Source organism: Prosopis cineraria, unplaced genomic scaffold (assembly GCF_029017545.1).
Source record: "Prosopis cineraria cultivar Desert tree isolate PC_DT_omini unplaced genomic scaffold, ASM2901754v1 PC652, whole genome shotgun sequence".
NCBI classification, from domain to species: domain Eukaryota; kingdom Viridiplantae; phylum Streptophyta; class Magnoliopsida; order Fabales; family Fabaceae; genus Prosopis; species Prosopis cineraria.
Window position 1 is genome coordinate 8,652 of NW_026555977.1, and position 17,548 is coordinate 26,199.

General features: G+C 33.1%; 2 protein-coding genes across 2 annotated transcripts; one reads left to right on the top strand and one right to left on the bottom strand.

Moving 5' to 3' along the window:
* Positions 1-4,619: 4,619 nt before the first annotated feature.
* On the bottom strand, positions 4,620-8,601 carry LOC129297915 (NADH-ubiquinone oxidoreductase 20.9 kDa subunit-like). Its single transcript, XM_054936261.1, has 2 exons — positions 8,387-8,601; positions 4,620-4,886 (listed from the first exon to the last, which is right to left on the bottom strand). The coding sequence occupies exons 1-2, from the start codon at positions 8,538-8,540 to the stop codon at positions 4,738-4,740; spliced, it is 303 nt and encodes a 100-aa protein (XP_054792236.1). The 5' UTR covers positions 8,541-8,601; the 3' UTR covers positions 4,620-4,737.
* Positions 8,602-14,557: 5,956 nt separating this feature from the next.
* On the top strand, positions 14,558-16,827 carry LOC129297914 (uncharacterized). Its single transcript, XM_054936260.1, has 3 exons — positions 14,558-14,943; positions 15,840-16,004; positions 16,580-16,827. Exons 1-3 carry the CDS (start codon positions 14,644-14,646, stop codon positions 16,676-16,678), a joined length of 564 nt encoding a protein of 187 aa, XP_054792235.1. The 5' UTR covers positions 14,558-14,643; the 3' UTR covers positions 16,679-16,827.
* The last annotated feature ends 721 nt before the right edge of the window (positions 16,828-17,548 follow it).

Below are 17,548 nucleotides of genomic sequence, written 5' to 3' on the forward strand. Positions count from 1 at the left end.
AAATTAATAAAAACCAGTTTTAGTTACAACCAGTTTAAAATGTAGACTTTCTAAATCAGTTGTGGAACCAGTTTAGAAAAGTCTTGGAAATTTTTGTCTTTCTTAATTGTCTATATCCAAACCAGTTTAAAAGGTCATTTTCACATGGTTTAAAAGCATTTTTTGCACTAGTGATACTAAGAAAAAACATGTGAAGTTATTTGTATCAGCTGTCTATTCTATTAACAAACAAATATGTGAATTTCATTTGCTGTTGTTGTTTTTTATATTTGATTAGTTTGGTGGTTATGTTTGATTTGTTTGCAGCAACAGCAACATGAGTTCAATTGTTTATGTTCAAATGAATTGATAGTAACAGACTTGTAGGAATTCTAATTCATGTTGACTTGTGTTAAACGCATGAGAATATTTTTGTATATGTCTCTAAAATTTACTTTGTTTATATATCTAAACACACCTAGATGCATATATGAAGTTGTGATATATATTTTTTTATAAAAAGTGATATATTTTTATGTAAACTAAGTTGTTCAATATGAATTAAGTTATCAATATAGTATGAGCAATTGTCATTTTTAGTAAACAATTAATATTGCCACTGTCTTGGTACGAACTTTTTATTTGACATCAATGTAATTACATGCTTAGTCACTAATGCCAAGTGAATTTTTGTCATCTCTATTACGTGTATCAGTAACTTATAAAGTCCATAATTTGAGAGAAATGAACCTCAGATATGTGATTCCATCACATGCCAACAGAGAGTATTTGTCAATTTAGTAAGCATTATCGCCATTTCCAATAAACCCAGTCATCATTGTATAGTGCTAACTTGTTATTGACAGCATTTGGTAAGCACATGCAAAGTAATAACGCATACTTAATACCATTTGTTAATACCTTGAAACAAGCTGTCATTAGACGTTAGATTATTATCAATAATGATCATATATTCATTGATGATGTAAACTTGATTTTAGTTGTCAATACCTTGTAATGTATTTTTCATTAGTTGTTGGCTAGTTGTTAATAATATTGGGTTAAAGTATATTTTTTTGCCCAAACTTTTTTTAAGAGCACTTAGCACCCTATATTAAAAGGTGGAATAATATCTTCCCTAAACAAATTTTTTAGGAGCAAAATCTCTTTTACCAAAAACCCATCATCTTCTCCATTATCTACTAATGTGGAATAATTATAGAGCTCAGTGACATTAAAGCATTCTGTCCCATTTTGCTGCCATTTTGCTGCTAAAATCAAGCCCAGTTATGTTCCTTCCTCTGCCACTGCAATCCCAAATCCCTTGGCTCATATCATATGGTCAAAATGTCAAAATGCCTTGTTTTTACTGTTTGTGAGCCCTACAACTATTTCATGTTAATGATAATGGAGAAGATGATGGGTCTATGACAAAAGGGCAATTTTGCTTCTAAAAAGAATTATTTAAGGGGAATATTGCCCCACCTTTCAGTATAGAGTACCTAGCATTTCTTAAATAAAAGTTTAGGAGAAAAAATAATATTTGACCCAATAATATTACATGATCAGCGATAATATTAGTTGTGATTATTAACAATAATTGGTTAGTATATACAAAGTCATTAATCGTTGTCATTAACTTTATATCTTTTTAATGAAGTTTGCTTGTCAATAGATTATAACGAAGTTGCCATTAAACATTGGCTAGTTGTCAATTTCATTAAACTAAATTTCAAACTTGTTAATGACAATTTCTAAGTAAGCCCATGTCATCACTGATGCAAAGTTATTTGATGTGCTCTTTCATTGAAGTTTGCTTGTTAGTAGCCTATAAGAAAGTCATTTCCAGTAAATTTGGTTGTAGGTTGCAAAAACAATGTTCTCAACATTTTGTACACAGATTGCATACACAAAAGGCCTATTGAATATTTTCGCTGTTTTCATAAGTTTCCTACATTGTCCAAGTCATGTTAATAAAACATTTACACTTTACCAATAAAAGTTGGTATAGTTGATAAGAATTTGAGCCATATTCTATGAAGTTGTGGATTCAAATTCTATTATCGATGTGAAAATATCTTTATAAACACTTTTTAAGCTTGTAGGCATTCAATGACCTTAATGAGTTTTTGATACTCAACTCACCCAAATTTTTATTTATTGAAAAAATAAGCATTTGCACTTTTAAGTACATTTTATTCATGATAATTACAAATTATACAGAAGCTGAATCCCCTCCCAATGCTAAACTCATCTCTTGTACTTTTAGGTATTGTCTCTTCTCTCTCTTCCGTTGCCTTCTGTTTATATTTCTTCTTTTCCTTTGCTGTCAAATTTTCTCATGCTTGCATTGCTCTAGGATTGCCCTCTTTGATGGACTTGTACCCCTTGTTTTTCTACAAAATTCTTTTGTAACCAGTATTTTTAAAACCGAACTGGACTGGACACAATCTGGATTTTGATTTAGTTCATATGAGAAAATCATTTTAAGGATTGAGCCGGGTTGGACCATTTTGAACTAGTGGTCAAACTAGACACCGGAATCAAGCTAGAAACCGGATTCAATTTTCAAAAATTGGACTGTTAAAAAAACTTTTTTTATTTTTTATCAAATTTTTTTTAAAAAATGACTAATTTTTTTAATCATTAGATATTATGTTGTATCATGTGGCTTGTTAAGTCATGATAAACTTAAAATATTTGATTTTTTTAAGTTAAGTAGCAATTTCATATGTATTTTTTATATTTAGATTATTATATACATATATAATTTTTTTAATTTAATTATTACGTCATCGGTTTGACCATTGGTCCAACCCGATTGAACCATACGAACTATGAACCACTGACTTTTTCAATTCAATATCCGGTCTGATTTTGAAAATATTGTTTGTAACTTTGCATACCAAAAAAATTTGGTTTTCTACATCCCTATATTTTTAGTCATCGTTTTTCTTTCCATGCAAAAAACATATACTTTCCCCATTTTCCAAAATTATCCAACGTACGCTTTTGATGAAAAATACTTTTGATTTTCTAAAATCTGGTAATTATTATGCTATACGGTATTTATCATTTATGATGGGGCACTTGTTAATGTGATATGAAAAACTAATCACTATTCACAAAACAAGCGTAAACACATGCATTAACCTGTACAGTATGTATACTTGTTAATTTTATAAATGCACTTGATATTATCATACACCAATACACAGTCATTTAGGTAGCATTTAGATTTAAAATCTTGTATTTCAAATCTTACATTTAAAATTCATGTATTTAAAATTTTTTATATGGGTAATTTGAAAAAAAATCAAATAAAGAAAAGAGATGAACTAAGATTCAAAAGGAAAATAAAGAATTAGAAATGGTGAATTTATTTTCATTTTTTAATATATAAAAGATGAGAAAATATATATATATATATATATATACTATAGGGAAAAATACTTAGATAGACTAAGCGCACCACATCATTTGTAACTTATCTAATTAAAATACTTTAAGTAATATAAATAAAATTTTTTTGATATTTTTTAATTAATTTTATTCTTATAACAAAATATATATTTAATTTCTTGCCTTTTCTCTCTTTATTATTATTAATATCAAAATTAATTTATATTTAATACTATTTAAATATCATGTTTTTATTGAATAAATCACAAATTACATGATGCACCCAATCCCTTTAAAAATTTCTTCAAATTATAGATATATTAATAGTGAAAACATGAAGAAAAAAAGATACTTGAAATGATAAGAATTTCAAATCATAATGATGTAAAAGGAACTTGAAATTATAAAGAATTATAATATAATTTGAAATGAATTTAAATTTAAATCAAATCCAAATTTATAAAATTTTGTGTCCCATTGAAGGATTTGGTTCAAATTCAAATTTAAATTCAAGTCCACATTAATCCAAATACACTATAAAATAAATATAGTGACACAGTATCGGAATTAGGCTTCAAATCTTCAATAATAGGCAATGGAGGATGACATCCGCGTACATCAAAAAGAGGAGGATGGAAATCGAATGAGGAGTTTGTAGGCGCCCTAAAACTTGACTTGGAAGACGTCAAAAAACTTCAGCATTTACTTCCCTCACTGTCTGTTCGAACACTTTACATGTGGGAGATCATTATCCTCAACACCAACATGACAGTCAAACATTGACTAGCATTTACTTCCATTCTCTACTATTGCACAGCAAACTAACTCCACAAGTGGCTTCAACTGAAAACTAGATTAGAGCAACTAGGATTAAACGGAGGGCTTTATGCAGTAGAGGGAACAAACAACTTGGCAAATGGAAGAAGAAAACGCAGAAGAGAAGCGATAGTGTGGCTCCAAATGTTCACTCTAAACTAACCACCGGTGAAATTTTGATTAAGGGAAGTGGGATTAACGGAAGAAAATGTTAAAGTTTTCTAAACTAAAACATGTTTGAATTTTAACTTATGCAGGGACTATACATCTTGAAATAATAAAGGGGACTATACATCACAATCTTCTTCGACGTCATTGACATAACTCATGCACTTCAAGGCAAAGTAGAATCGTTAAAGCAATATATGTGATGTCAACCAGGTTGTTGCTCCGACATAACTAAACTGAAAACAAGAATGAGATGAAACACAGGAATGACAATTTCATTATTCTTGATCACCATAATGTTGACATGGAAGTTTGGGATATTACATCCACTGAAGGAAAGAGGGGAAAGCAAATGCTAACTTGTGAACAATCTCATTTCTTGTAACGTGATACTTCACCATCATTGGGAAAGAAACCCATGAGCCGACCAGCAGAGTTCTGGTATGCGTACATGAAACCACCCATGAGCCCTATCAGACCCCCAGTCACCATAGATGGACCCTTGATTCCAGGCTTAATCCCTAAACAAAAACAGGCAAACAGCTTAGACCATATACATACCATTTTAGTATCAAATCATTCAGAATCTAATCTCAAGTGGTTTTAGAATATAAGAATTCAAGTTCATGTCATAAGCATTTCAGATGTCCTGAGAGAATTTATCAGCCAGGACAAAAATACCCAAGTGTATTCACAGGCAATCAGGACCTTTGACTTGAAGCGACATATTGCCCTGGATTTGATTTCTGACAAAAATTATTGTCAACAGAACTAGATTGGACCAAAATCTCAGTTCAGTTGCGCTAAATTAATTAAATTTCAGTAATAGCTTCCTTAAATAAAATAGATATGCCACTCGAATGATCAAGTAAGTCAATGCACTATGCAGAACAATACGATAAGAAATTGGAACGAACAATGTAAAAGTAATCAGAATAAGTCCGTAACTAATGGGCCAAGCTAGTAACTAACTTATGGTTGTGTGGTGCGATGTCTGAGCGTGAGAGAGAGAGAGAGAGAGAGAGAGAGTGGTATTAGGGAACATATTGTACGTGATGGGGATTGGGTCAATAAGAGGTAAGGAGTATGTGAGCATCTGTGCGAAGATCCTGGCACTCTCAAATTAATAGGAGTGTTACGTGCTTTTGCTTGTTTCTTATTTTCTTCTAGCATGGTAGCTAGCTAGTTCAGCCACCCCCACCTAGTAAAATAAGACTTGCTGTTGTTATTGTTGAAGATGTATGATAGCTAGTTCAACTTAGACTTGCACTCTAGCTGGAACCTTATATGTGTAAATAATACATTTGAGGAGTTGGGTACCAACAACCTCTTGCTTGTGACAGAAAGATGCAAAACTATCATCAACGAGCACAATCAAAAAAGGAATACTAAAATTAAATTTAACTAAACTTTCATCATTCATGGTCACCATAATGTTAAAAGTTTTAAACATTACGCCCGCTAAAGGAATGAAAGGGACAAAGAAGTACTGAACTCTGCAAAATTCTCGTTTCTTGTATCCAGATAATTTCATCATTGGGAAGAAACCCATGAGCTTACCAGCGGAGTTCTGGCAAAGCATCCATGAGCCCAATCAGAGCCAAGTAACCAAAGGAAGTCCTGTAACTCCAGGTTTAATCCCTTCAAAATAAGGGGCTTGCAGTTTTTAACTATACGTATACTATTTTATCACCAAATCAATGCAGATCCTCCACCAATTTTAGAACATAGGAATTCAAGGTCGAATACAAAGTATCAATAAAATCAATAGTTGTTCATGGGAGTACACGGAACCAAACCAACCATGCTATTCTCAATTAAATGTTGAATGCTCTAAAGACAGCACACAAACAGCAACAGGGAAGTAAGGCACATATTGACATAGTACCGATATCCAAATTCATCTAACATAATGATTTTCATGTACCCACTATATGTGCAGCATACGCTTTTGTCTTTATTGAAAACACAGGAGATCAAGAAGGGAAAGAAAAACTCAACATCAGTGACGTGTGATTGAATTGTCGTTGTGAACTCCTTATAAAATATTTTCATCATGACCATCCCTTATTTATGGATTAAGTCCAGTAAGTCAAATCATCAACCCATACACAATAAGCAGTGGCAGTGTGATATACATTTATCACTATGGGTGATCCTAATAAACTATATAAAATTCTGGCCAAAAAAAAATAATAAGCTATATAAAAAGTGTAAAAGCTGCCCACACCATGAGTTAACCACGTCAACTGATAAGTGATAACTACATTGTTTTGCCATACAATTGATGACTAGATGTCCTCTTACAATGTTAACATAAAGGTGCATTAAATTAATTCCAAGGACCAAGTATAATTTCCCTATTCATCATAGTCCTCCAACAGTTATTGCACATCCCTTTGCCAAATTGTGACATTAATCTGATTTTTTATTTTTTTTACCAGAGATGTAATTACATGCAATTGTCACTACAAGAGCCAGGAGGAAATTTTCTCATGAAACTTTAACTACAAATAGTATTGTACGAATTAGGGAAAAGCCATAACAATCAATAAAATTGCCATCAACTTTTTGACTTGCTTAGAATATGTTCATATACTTGGTTGTTGTAACTTGCAGGTCTGGCTTAAATGGAGCGCAAAAGTGGAAGCAGGCAAGTGTAAATCAAAGCACTAGCCTTGGAAAAAGGTCTTTGCTTATGTCTGATGGGCACACTGGACAGCAAAAAGCCTCAGGGTATTTGAAGGTCAAATTCCTAATCCTATACAAATCCAATTATCAAGCATGCATCGATTACTAGAAGATGACACAGTCAGGAGAGACAACCACTTAATCTACCAGTGCACGGATCATGAAGCAGCAAAATGGACCCCCACCCCCAACACCCACATTTCATGTGGATGTTGATGGTTCATTTAATAATCAAATGTTGGCTGCTTGTGGAGGTATCATAAGAAATGCTCAAAGCAATTGGGTTACAGGTCTCGCACAAAGTCTTGGCCACACAAGTGTAACTGAAGAGGAGATTTTAGCTATCAAGACAGGGTTGCAGGTCAGTAAACATGGTTACAAGAAAATACAGCTCATTCCAGACTCTCTGGAAGCAATCAACCTCATTTATAGTGAAGACATAACTCACCACATAGCAATGGAAAATATTTAAATAATCAGATCTCCTAATGGAAGAATGGGATGCTGAAATATCTCAGACGCATAGAGAAGCTTTTAAGTGTGCAGACTTTATGTCTAAGTTGTGCTATACTGATCATCCCGTTCCTTTTATTTTTAGTCATCCTCCAGATAGGATTGAGCACATTTTGTTGCTGGAAGAAAGTCCTAGGAACTGAGCCTATGGAACTATTTTCATTTTCAAGCTAGTTTTTTGTCTTTTGTATTCTAAAAAAAAAAAAACGAATACTCCTATGTTCATATAGTTTATAGTAATATTATTATATGATATTTGTCAAGTTAATACAAGAAAGGGAATATCCTCTCGAAAAATATATAAGAAAATGTCGCATTCAACACTAATAGAGTTTAACCAAAAAGCAGGGAGAAGAGTAAATTAGTCCATAACTAGTCATGAAGATTTCGATTTCTGGATAAGCACCACATGAATTCCAAGTACAATCCTTTCCTGCTTGATTGGCCATGCAGACCACACTCAAGTTTCAGATTAGACCCCTAATCCTGTAAATTTTAAGGAAGAAATCTGCCACTTTCCAAAAGCCCTACCTCAGGGGATTGGATGGACGAAAATGGGCAGAAAGATGTGAGCTTCGATTATCAATACTTCCCGATAGACAAACTAAAGAATAAAAATCCGAAAACACACGAAAAAACCTTCAACTTGACAGAACCATTAATTCAAACAAAAGCCCAGAAGTACAATTAAATTGAAAGGAACCAGACACTTCGGAAATTGGGTTTAGGAATCTAGCAGAGTAATTACCAACCACCTTCTTATTTATCAACTTCAAACATGAAATGAAAATGCACAGAGAAAGAGATAGAGAAATACCAGAGAGGTACCCAACGGTGACAGAAACACCGGTAATGGTGACGAAGCGAAGGTAGTCGAGAGTGTTAAAATTACCAACGACTTTGGTAAAAGGAGGGTTCCGATCTACCACCGGGTACTCTGGCTTCGTCGACGCTGTAATATCTGTGTTCATCTTTCTCGCTCTTCTTCTATCTCCACCGGCCGGCTGGTGCTGCTTCTCTAGTTCACTGTATTTGCTTCCCAGAAAAACGATGGAGATTAATCTTTGTCGGTAACTTTTGGGCCTCCATTTACCATATTGGTTCGGCCTTTTGGTCCAATGGGCTGAACAATTTGACAGGCCCAATTTCAGAAAGATTTTCTTGAACCTGGATCCTGTTTGGCAACTTTCTCTTTCTAGAAAGAATGTGTTGCGAAAATAGGATTGAGATTATCAATACTAAATATGTTATTATGTTTATTTGTACATAAAATATTTTTCAGTCATAAAAATTGTTAGATATATAGTATGAATAGGTTATCAATTGTTAAAATATTATGCAAGTAATATAGGTGTTGAGTGATGGCTAGGTGAGGTGTTAGGTAAAGTGTTAGATGATAGTTAGATGTTTTTAACTTGTATATATATTTACTATTAGTAAGGCAATGATAAAAGATTCATTTTTCTTCCAATATTTTTATATGGTATCAAAGTTGTTGTTGTAATTTCCCTCGAAATGTAGAGACCCATAGAATTAATGCACCTTACAACTCGATTGCATTTCGCTCCTTTCATGTTCTCTACACTTCTATTAGCTAACTTTTGAGTATCATGAAATGCATATATATTGCTGTAGGCAATGTCAAAAGCTTTCTTAATGGATTCATCAAGCACTAGAATAGATCAAGAAGTTCTAAGACATTTTTAATCTATTTCTGCTCTGTCAAATTTTGATGTATGCTCTTTAACTGCGGCATCACCTCATTTATGAACATCATCAACAATTGGATTTACCAGACTAAAAATGGAAGAGAAATCTATGCTAGGGTGAGCCTTAAGGCTCTCAATCTTAGCCTGCATAAGTTCTTGCAATTTATATGACTTCACTAATCACTAGTCAGACTTGCATTTCTCTTTCAAGCTTGGTTCAACAAGTTCAATATTACTTTTTAGGAATTTGGAATAATTAGAAGTGATGCAAATCACTCTATGTTCTATTGCCATTCACCACCTAGTCAGTGCTTTTTTTTGTGATCTATATTGATGATATTATTATTACAGGCAATGATCTAGACGGGCTTACTAAGCTTAAACAACACTTAATGATTATCCTTTCAAACAAAGGATTTGGGTAAGTTCAAGTATTTCCTGATTATTGAGGTTGCTCAATCTATAGCTAGAATTGCAATATCACAGTGAAAATATGCTCTTGACATCTTGAAGGAAGCAGGGATGATGGATTGTAGACCTATTGACACTCCCATGGATTCAAATGCAAAATACTACTAGAATAGGGGGAGCCTCTTTCAAATCCATAGAAATACTAAAGAGTGTTCAGAAAGCTCAATTATCCCTCTATTATTACTCATCCTGATATTTCTTTTGCAATAAGTGTGGTGAGTCAATTTCTAAAATTTTCTAATACTAGTTACTAAGAAGCGGCAATTCGCACCAAACTTTCATGAATTTTTATCAAATGACAAAAGAAATTAAGTTAGGATTTGTAATAATATGAGTTTAAAAAGAATTTTAAATTACAAAAAAATTAAATAAAACTTGAATTTGGCACATATTTTTAATTACTTAAATAATAAATTTGACTCAAATCTAAATTCATATTCATATATATTTATATATCCAAACAGAGCATAAGAGGAAACTAGAATGTAAAAGCTTAGCAAATGCGTAGCTCCCTTGAATTCAAGCTTCTTCCATCCTTCTCCTAGGAATCAAGAGCTTTTTCGCCACGGAAATCCATCTCCAAAGCACCACCAAACAGCGTCAAAAGCACATCCATGGCAGCAACTAAGGGTAGAGGATATCAGACAAGCTAAAGGAGAAAGAATGGATGAACAAATGTGGAGGTTTTGTGGGGGAAGGAGGAGAGAAGAGAATGATGGGTTTTGATTTTGATTTGATGAGACAAATTGCAGAAAATGGGAGGGAGAGATGAGATAGACGAAGCTGGACTTGAGAGGAGAAGATGAGGTCCGAGAGAATGGGAAAGATACGGAGAGACCGAGGAAGTTGACGAATGAATCTGAGTGATTGTGCCTGTCCAGTGTTTATTCGGTGGAAAAAATCAAATTGTGTGCATAAGTGAATGAATGAATTCGCTCCCCTCCTTCTGAACGTTAGTGTGTGTTCAATTTTATTCAATAGAATCAATGAAAAATTGATGGCAATGGGTGCACGTGACTTGGTTAAATCAAGAAACATGAGTTGTTTGTTTGTTTTTTTTCAAATAGAGAAATTTATGGAAAATGGTTGAAAATAAATGGGGAAAAAATTAGGAAAAACCAACTAAGGAAGGAGAATAAGATAAGAAAATGGGAGAAAGGAAAATTTCCAATTTATTCTCTTGCTTCTTTTCTTCTCCAATTAGCCATCTACAAATAAAGTAATAAAATCAATAGAAAATGAATTTTAGAAAATTAAAAATAATATTTTATAGAATCTGAAAAAATATGCAATGAATTTCAAAAATTCCTTAAATTTTTTTTTTGCCCTTTTACCACAAATATTACCCACTTATTTCAAATTATATCAAAAAAGTGCTAAAAAAATAAAATAAGGAGGTGAAAGTGTGTAAAATATATGAATTATTAGATAATTACTCACTGTAGAATTGTATCTGATAACCCAATTCGCATTGCTATCTCTAATAACTCCTCTACATTGAGATATGCCCTTCTTGAAGGAGCCATCCACATCTAACTGCACGTCATTAACCTGGGGTCTGAACCTCTTGTTGTATTAACATTGACATTCCTGCCCAATCCTTATAATTTACCACTCATTTAAGGTCTTGAGACACACGAAATAAGGTGCTTGCTATACAAAACATTTTCTCTTGTTCAAATTCAGAGAAAGCTAAAAAGCAACGATAACACCAAATCTCCTAGCACCTATATATAAACAACACATCCCATGAAATAGTTTTAACAAGAGAATTACCAACATTGTTTTTTATATTCCATAAGATCCAATTCTCACCCATAAGGCCTTCTAAACATATCCTAAAGCTACAGATTAACTATTGTTTTCTACGTAGCCTTCACATAAGGGCAATCATGCAAGATGTGCATGCTATCCTCCTTCTCATTACAATCAAGCAAGCAAGTATTTGACTTTTAAAAACCTTGGCTAGCTCTCATTGCTGCTATATGTAGTTTTCCTTTTGCAATTAGCCATAGGTGTATTTTGATAATAGAGTGCAAGTTAAATGACTAATGATATGGTTAGGCAACCAAGCTCTCATTTTGGTAATATCCCACTCTCCCTTACTATTAACAAAGTCAACCACTTTGCTATTAGCATCAAAGTTATTTGATAAAGCATTATGAGCTAGAGGTACATCATGAAAAAAAAAACCCATAGGTCTATCTAGAAATTAGTGGTTCAACCATTTCCAATCCATTTCCCTAATCCCTGCACAAATTGCTCCTAGCAATTAACAATGCTTCTCTAAGTTAATGAGGCACTTGTTTTCTTATCAACCTCAGGTATGATTGTATTCCCACACTTACATTTGGGCTTCAACATCTGCACCCATAAGGATTTGGAATTAATAAGAAGTTTCTAGCATAGCTTAAAAACCAAAGCTTTATTTTGTATTGCTAAGTCTTATTTAGGATCACATCCCTCTATCCTACAAGATGGGCTTTTCTACTATCCCAATTATCTCCCTAAAGAAAGTCCTAGCATTCCTTTTCTATCTCAACAATAAGTCTCTTCAACAGGATCATTGCCTAAATATAGTAGCTGGGCATCACAGTAATTACAAATTTGATAAGAGCTAACCTTCTTGCTATTATAAGAAATTTTCTTTTCTAGCCTGACATTTGATTCTTAGCTTTATCAATAATAGGAGCAAACAAATTGTTGGAAGCTCTCTAATGAATGAGAAGGATTCCTACGTATTTCCCCAAGTCACCCATTAGCTGCATTTGGAGTTTTCCACTAAGATTCAAGGCTCTGTTGATATGAACATTTTTGAAACAGCACAAATGTGTTTTATTTCTATTCATCTTCTACCCCTAATAATAGTAGAACTTTTGCAAACACTCATCAATCACTTCAATTTGTTGCTTAGATGCCTCCCCAAATAGTACAAGATCATTAGCAAAAAAGATATGCATTATATCAAGTCCCTCCTTCATAAGTCTAATAGGCTGCCATCTTTTTCCATAAATTTCATCCAGAATCATATGATTAAGTTTCTCCATATAGAGGGTAAAAAGGTAAGGAGACATGGAATCCCCTTGCTTGAGACCACCAGAAGGGTAGAAAACATTATATGGTTCTCCATTCTAAAGGGCTCTAAAATTAGCTGTGCTAATGCAATTCATGATCAATTTGTACAAAATGTCCTTGAAGTTCTAATCTAATCTATCATATGCTTTCTCTAGGTTCAACTTTCAATGTTAAGTATCCTTTCTTCTTCTTCTTCATGCTCTTCATAGAGTGGATAACTTCCTAAGTCACAACGATATTGTCGCTACTTTATCTTTGAAGTATAAAATTGCTCTAATGCCGTTCGATTGATTTGGTTTGATTCATGTTTTGACCAAAACCTAATCAAACCATATATTTATCACCCTTACAAAAAAAATTAAAGAAATATAGGGCTTCTTTGAAGCTGATTTTGTCATTTGTTTTATTGTTATAAGAACAAGTATTTTATATAATATGTTCTGACAACACAAAAATAAAAATAAAAACAAGTATTTTTCATATTCTCTCTTACAATAAACTCATAACACCTAAAAAATGTTTCTGTTTTTTTTTTATTTTTTTAAATAATATTTGACCTTTTAAATTTTTTTAATGTTATCAACTAATTTTTTTATTTTTAAAAATAAAAAACTGCTTTTAGAATATGTTGCCAAACAAGGTCATATATCTTATCCCAGTCACACTCCTACTCGTACGGTATGGCTATAACTTGTATGCCCTTCTCGCTTGGGAACAGTTTCCCTACTCATTTCTTGGATGAACATGCGTGCTTATCCAAAATATGAGATCTGGACTGTTCAGATTTAAAATATTATTTATGTTAATTTATTAAAATAAAAAATTATAAAAATTATAAAATAATTCTAATAAATTTTTTATTTGATCTAGATTTAATTTAGAGGGTTTAATTTAATATTAAAATTTTTACAATTGATGTATGTTAATTATTCACATGAACTTTACATAGTCCAACAATTCAGATATAATATCTAGACTGCACAAAGTATATATGAAAAATTTAAAATATTCAATTATAAAAATTTTAATATTAAATTAGATCTCATAAATTAAATCTAGATAGGATTAAAAATAAAAAATTTACTAAAATTATTTTATAATTTTTTTATTTTAATAAATTAATATAAAATAATATTTTAAATCTAGACCGTCCAGATTAAAGTTTAAATGATCTAGATCTCATCTCTTGGATGAGCACCGCCCTGCTCATCTAAGAGATGAGCAAGGCCCCTTCTCGCTCATGCCTTTTTGGGTGCGAGCGGCGTCGGGCGAAAGCGACTTCGTGCCTGTTTGAATTTTAGTTGGACATGATAGATTATGAAAATAATTGATTAAGTGATAAATTTTAATTATAATTGATTATGTTATAACACAATCTGTTTGGATACTATTTTTTTAAAATTGATTTTAATAAAATTGAAAATATTTGGATAATTTAATCAAAATCAATTTTAACTATATAAATTATTATATAATTTAATTATTAAATACCAAACATTAATTTTTTAAAGATACAAAGTTTGAATTTTATTAAGAAAAAAAAAAGAGAAGAGAAGAGAGTTTGATTTTATTTTTATTAAATTGTATGCTTTACTTGTAATTTTTTTGTGGGCTTTTATTGTAATTTTTTCCAACGCTTTTTTCATAAACTTTTCCGCGAAAGCTTGGATTGGCAGCTTCGGAAAAAAATCGATTTTCACCCCACAAATCGATTAACCAAAAAAACTGGTGTTTGGGTAATTGAAGCCAAAATCGATTTTTTTCCTCAAAAAATCGATTAATATGGCTATCCATACACGCACGAAGATCCCAGCTCTCGATGGCGTTGGATAGCCGCATAGAGAAAATCCTATGGAATGAGGACCAAATCTCCCGCCGAGTCTCCGAGCTCGCCGCCGAAATCACCGACGAGTTCCGTTCCTCTTCTACCCCGCCCGTTTTTGTCGGCGTGGCCATCGGCGCCTTCCTGTTTTTCGCTGACCTTGTTCGTAAAATCGACCTTCCCATTTCCCTCGATTTCGTTCGAGCTCAGTCCTACGGTTCTGGAACCTGCTCCAATGAAGCACCCGTCATTTCCTCTGATTTGAAGGTTAACGTCCAAGGGCGCCCTGTACTTCTGGTATTTTTGCTCTCTTACCGTTTAGTTAATAAACGTGTTTTTGACACCGAAGAATATGTTGACCTGATTAAAAAAAAAAAAAAACGTTCGTATGGTTTGTAAATACTAAATAGTAAACTATAGATTAGATTCTTAACAGTCCGCTTGTACGTTGCTTCGGTAAATTAGTATTGTTTTCAGAATTACAAGTTTATGTTCCGGGCGTCCTATAATTTACTTATTTTCCCAGCATGGACCGTCATTTGCCATTGAAATTGAACGGGACAAAATTCACAGAAAGTAACCCAGTACTTTTGTAGTAGCGAAAGATATTGAGGATAGTTAGCGTCATTTGGCTAGTTAATTCAAAATAACAGCTGGAATATTACTAGGTTCTTTATCTGAAGAATAAGTAAGAAAATCATCGTTATAACGTCTACATAATTAAAAAGGCTAACCTTTCCTGTGTCTGTTGCTGCATCTTGGTAGATACAGAAAACGGTTTATTTTGTTTCGTCTTACGATTCAGTTGGTGGCATAAGTGGTTCCCATCTGTAGTTGTAGCATCACTCTTATCCCAAAAGGAGTAATATCAAAATTACTGAAATCATAAAATTTGTAAGCTATAAAATAATTCTAATCCTTGACCCTAAATATATATATATATAATTATTGTCTTATCTAATAATTATCTCTATGCAGCGAAGTGATATTGGATAATACTACCACAGGTTTTATTCTTCTGAATCATGTAAAGCAATGTGACTAGGCTGAGACCAATTTTTTGCACAAGAAAATAGTTGCTTCCCTTTTCTGCAGCAATTATACCTTTAGTTTGTTCATTAATTTAACCCCCCCATTCCCTTCTCCTTACGTTTTCAATTCCATTTTCTTATGAAATTGGTACTGTTAATTAGGTTGAGGACATTGTAGATACGGGGCATACTATATCTAGCATAATTGCTCTCTTGAAAGCAAAAGGAGCATCCTCTGTCTCTGTGTGTACTTTCCTTGATAAACCAGCAAGGAGAAAGGTTGAAATTCAGCCAGTTGGCCAGGGGAAACTCTACAGGGGATTTGAGGTATAGTATTCTGACAAATAACTACTTAATATCACTCAAAGTATTTATTTTCTCTGTATGCTTCATGCCTTTACCTTATTGGAAATGTGGTATTTTATGAATGAGTTTTTCATTTCCTTATAATCAATGTAATTTTCAAGTTTTCTTCTGTAGATGTATTTTTCCTCTTCCTAGCTGATACCTTGTCAGAGTATTGAACTCTGAAATGCTCTGTATTCTCTGTTCAATCATATGTTGAGTACATGTGTGCGCATATATAATGAGTGAACCAAACTAATGAGCTAAAGCTGAGCTAAGCTCATCGGCTGACACACAATCAAGGACTTGGGCTTAGGCTCAACAAACATTTATTAACCCGCTTAATGCACTTTTCTAGCAAAAAAAAAAAAAAAAAAAGCTTTGAGACCATAGGTACTCTTTTAAATTTGCTGTTCAGATCTTGAGGTCTGACGATCCTAGTTTTTCCTGCATACTGTGTTTTTTTTTTTGAATTGAAGGTTTTTCCTGCATACTTTGAAATTCCTAATTGTCCTATCTACTACTGAATCATTCCATTAATTTCTCCTTTTCTGCAGTGCCCGGACTATTTTATCGTTGGCTATGGGTTGGATTTTGCCGAACTGTATAGGAACTTGCCTTATATTGGTGTCTTGAAGCCTGAACATTACAGTTGACACTATACCTCATTTGCCACGAGGTTTATGCATCAGTCTAGTGAAATTTCCACTACTTTCCCCCTCTTTGATTTAATTGGTGACAGATTTCCATTCCTTCTGGGCTTTTTCAGGAATATAGTGAAATGACACAATTTTTTTTTGGTTAACAGTGGAATTATACTATGGTCTTTGAAGTTTTAAAGGTTTTTTTTTTTTTTTTTTACCGAAAAGTTTTAAAGTTTCATATCTCACTATTTTTATGATGCAAGGACTTTCTGATAGATATCCTAAGTGTCAAACTTATGGTGAAGAAGGTTCAGTTTTTCACTAACAATGAGAAATTAATTTGAATTTGGTTACAATATTTACTAGGTCTAACTATCTGACTTTTGAATGATATTCAACAAACGAGCGGAACTCACTCATTGTGCCTAGTCTTAGGGATCCTTGTGTCTTAATGCTATATACGCCTAATCCCAAAGATTCTTGTGTCTCAGTGCTATAGGGGTATATTGATCCAGGTAAGGTTCCTCAACGCCTCTTTTGGGCAAACTTGGGTCACATTAAGGTCCTCAACCCTTTAAGACTTTAACCCATAGATCTCTAAGCGCAGTGTATGGGCTCACATACATGTCGTCAGATTCTTTTTGGTGCATAGGTTCTTTAGAGAGGCAAGTGCAAAGCATGCTTGAATCTTAATATGACAGATACAAGATATTAAATAATCAAGCTTTCAAGAGAGTAAGACTTTAGAGAGACCTAATTGAAAAACACACAAGTTTTATTGCCAAACTAGTTCTGCCTTACAAGAAACTTGAAACCTCCTTAAATAGATATTGTGTGGAGGATTAGATAGATGGTGTATGATTACAAGTAGACAAATTTTTT

Excerpts from the sequence above, each read along its gene's own strand:
- LOC129297915 (XM_054936261.1), bottom strand. The coding sequence starts at position 8,540 with ATGAACACAGATATTACAGCGTCGACGAAGCCAGAGTACCCGGTGGTA. Across the intron at positions 4,887-8,386 it reads CACCGTTGGGTACCTCTCTG|GGATTAAGCCTGGAATCAAG; the intron begins GTATTTCTCTAT and ends GTTTTTGTTTAG.
- LOC129297914 (XM_054936260.1), top strand. The coding sequence starts at position 14,644 with ATGGCGTTGGATAGCCGCATAGAGAAAATCCTATGGAATGAGGACCAA. Across the intron at positions 14,944-15,839 it reads AAGGGCGCCCTGTACTTCTG|GTTGAGGACATTGTAGATAC; the intron begins GTATTTTTGCTC and ends ACTGTTAATTAG. Across the intron at positions 16,005-16,579 it reads AACTCTACAGGGGATTTGAG|TGCCCGGACTATTTTATCGT; the intron begins GTATAGTATTCT and ends CCTTTTCTGCAG.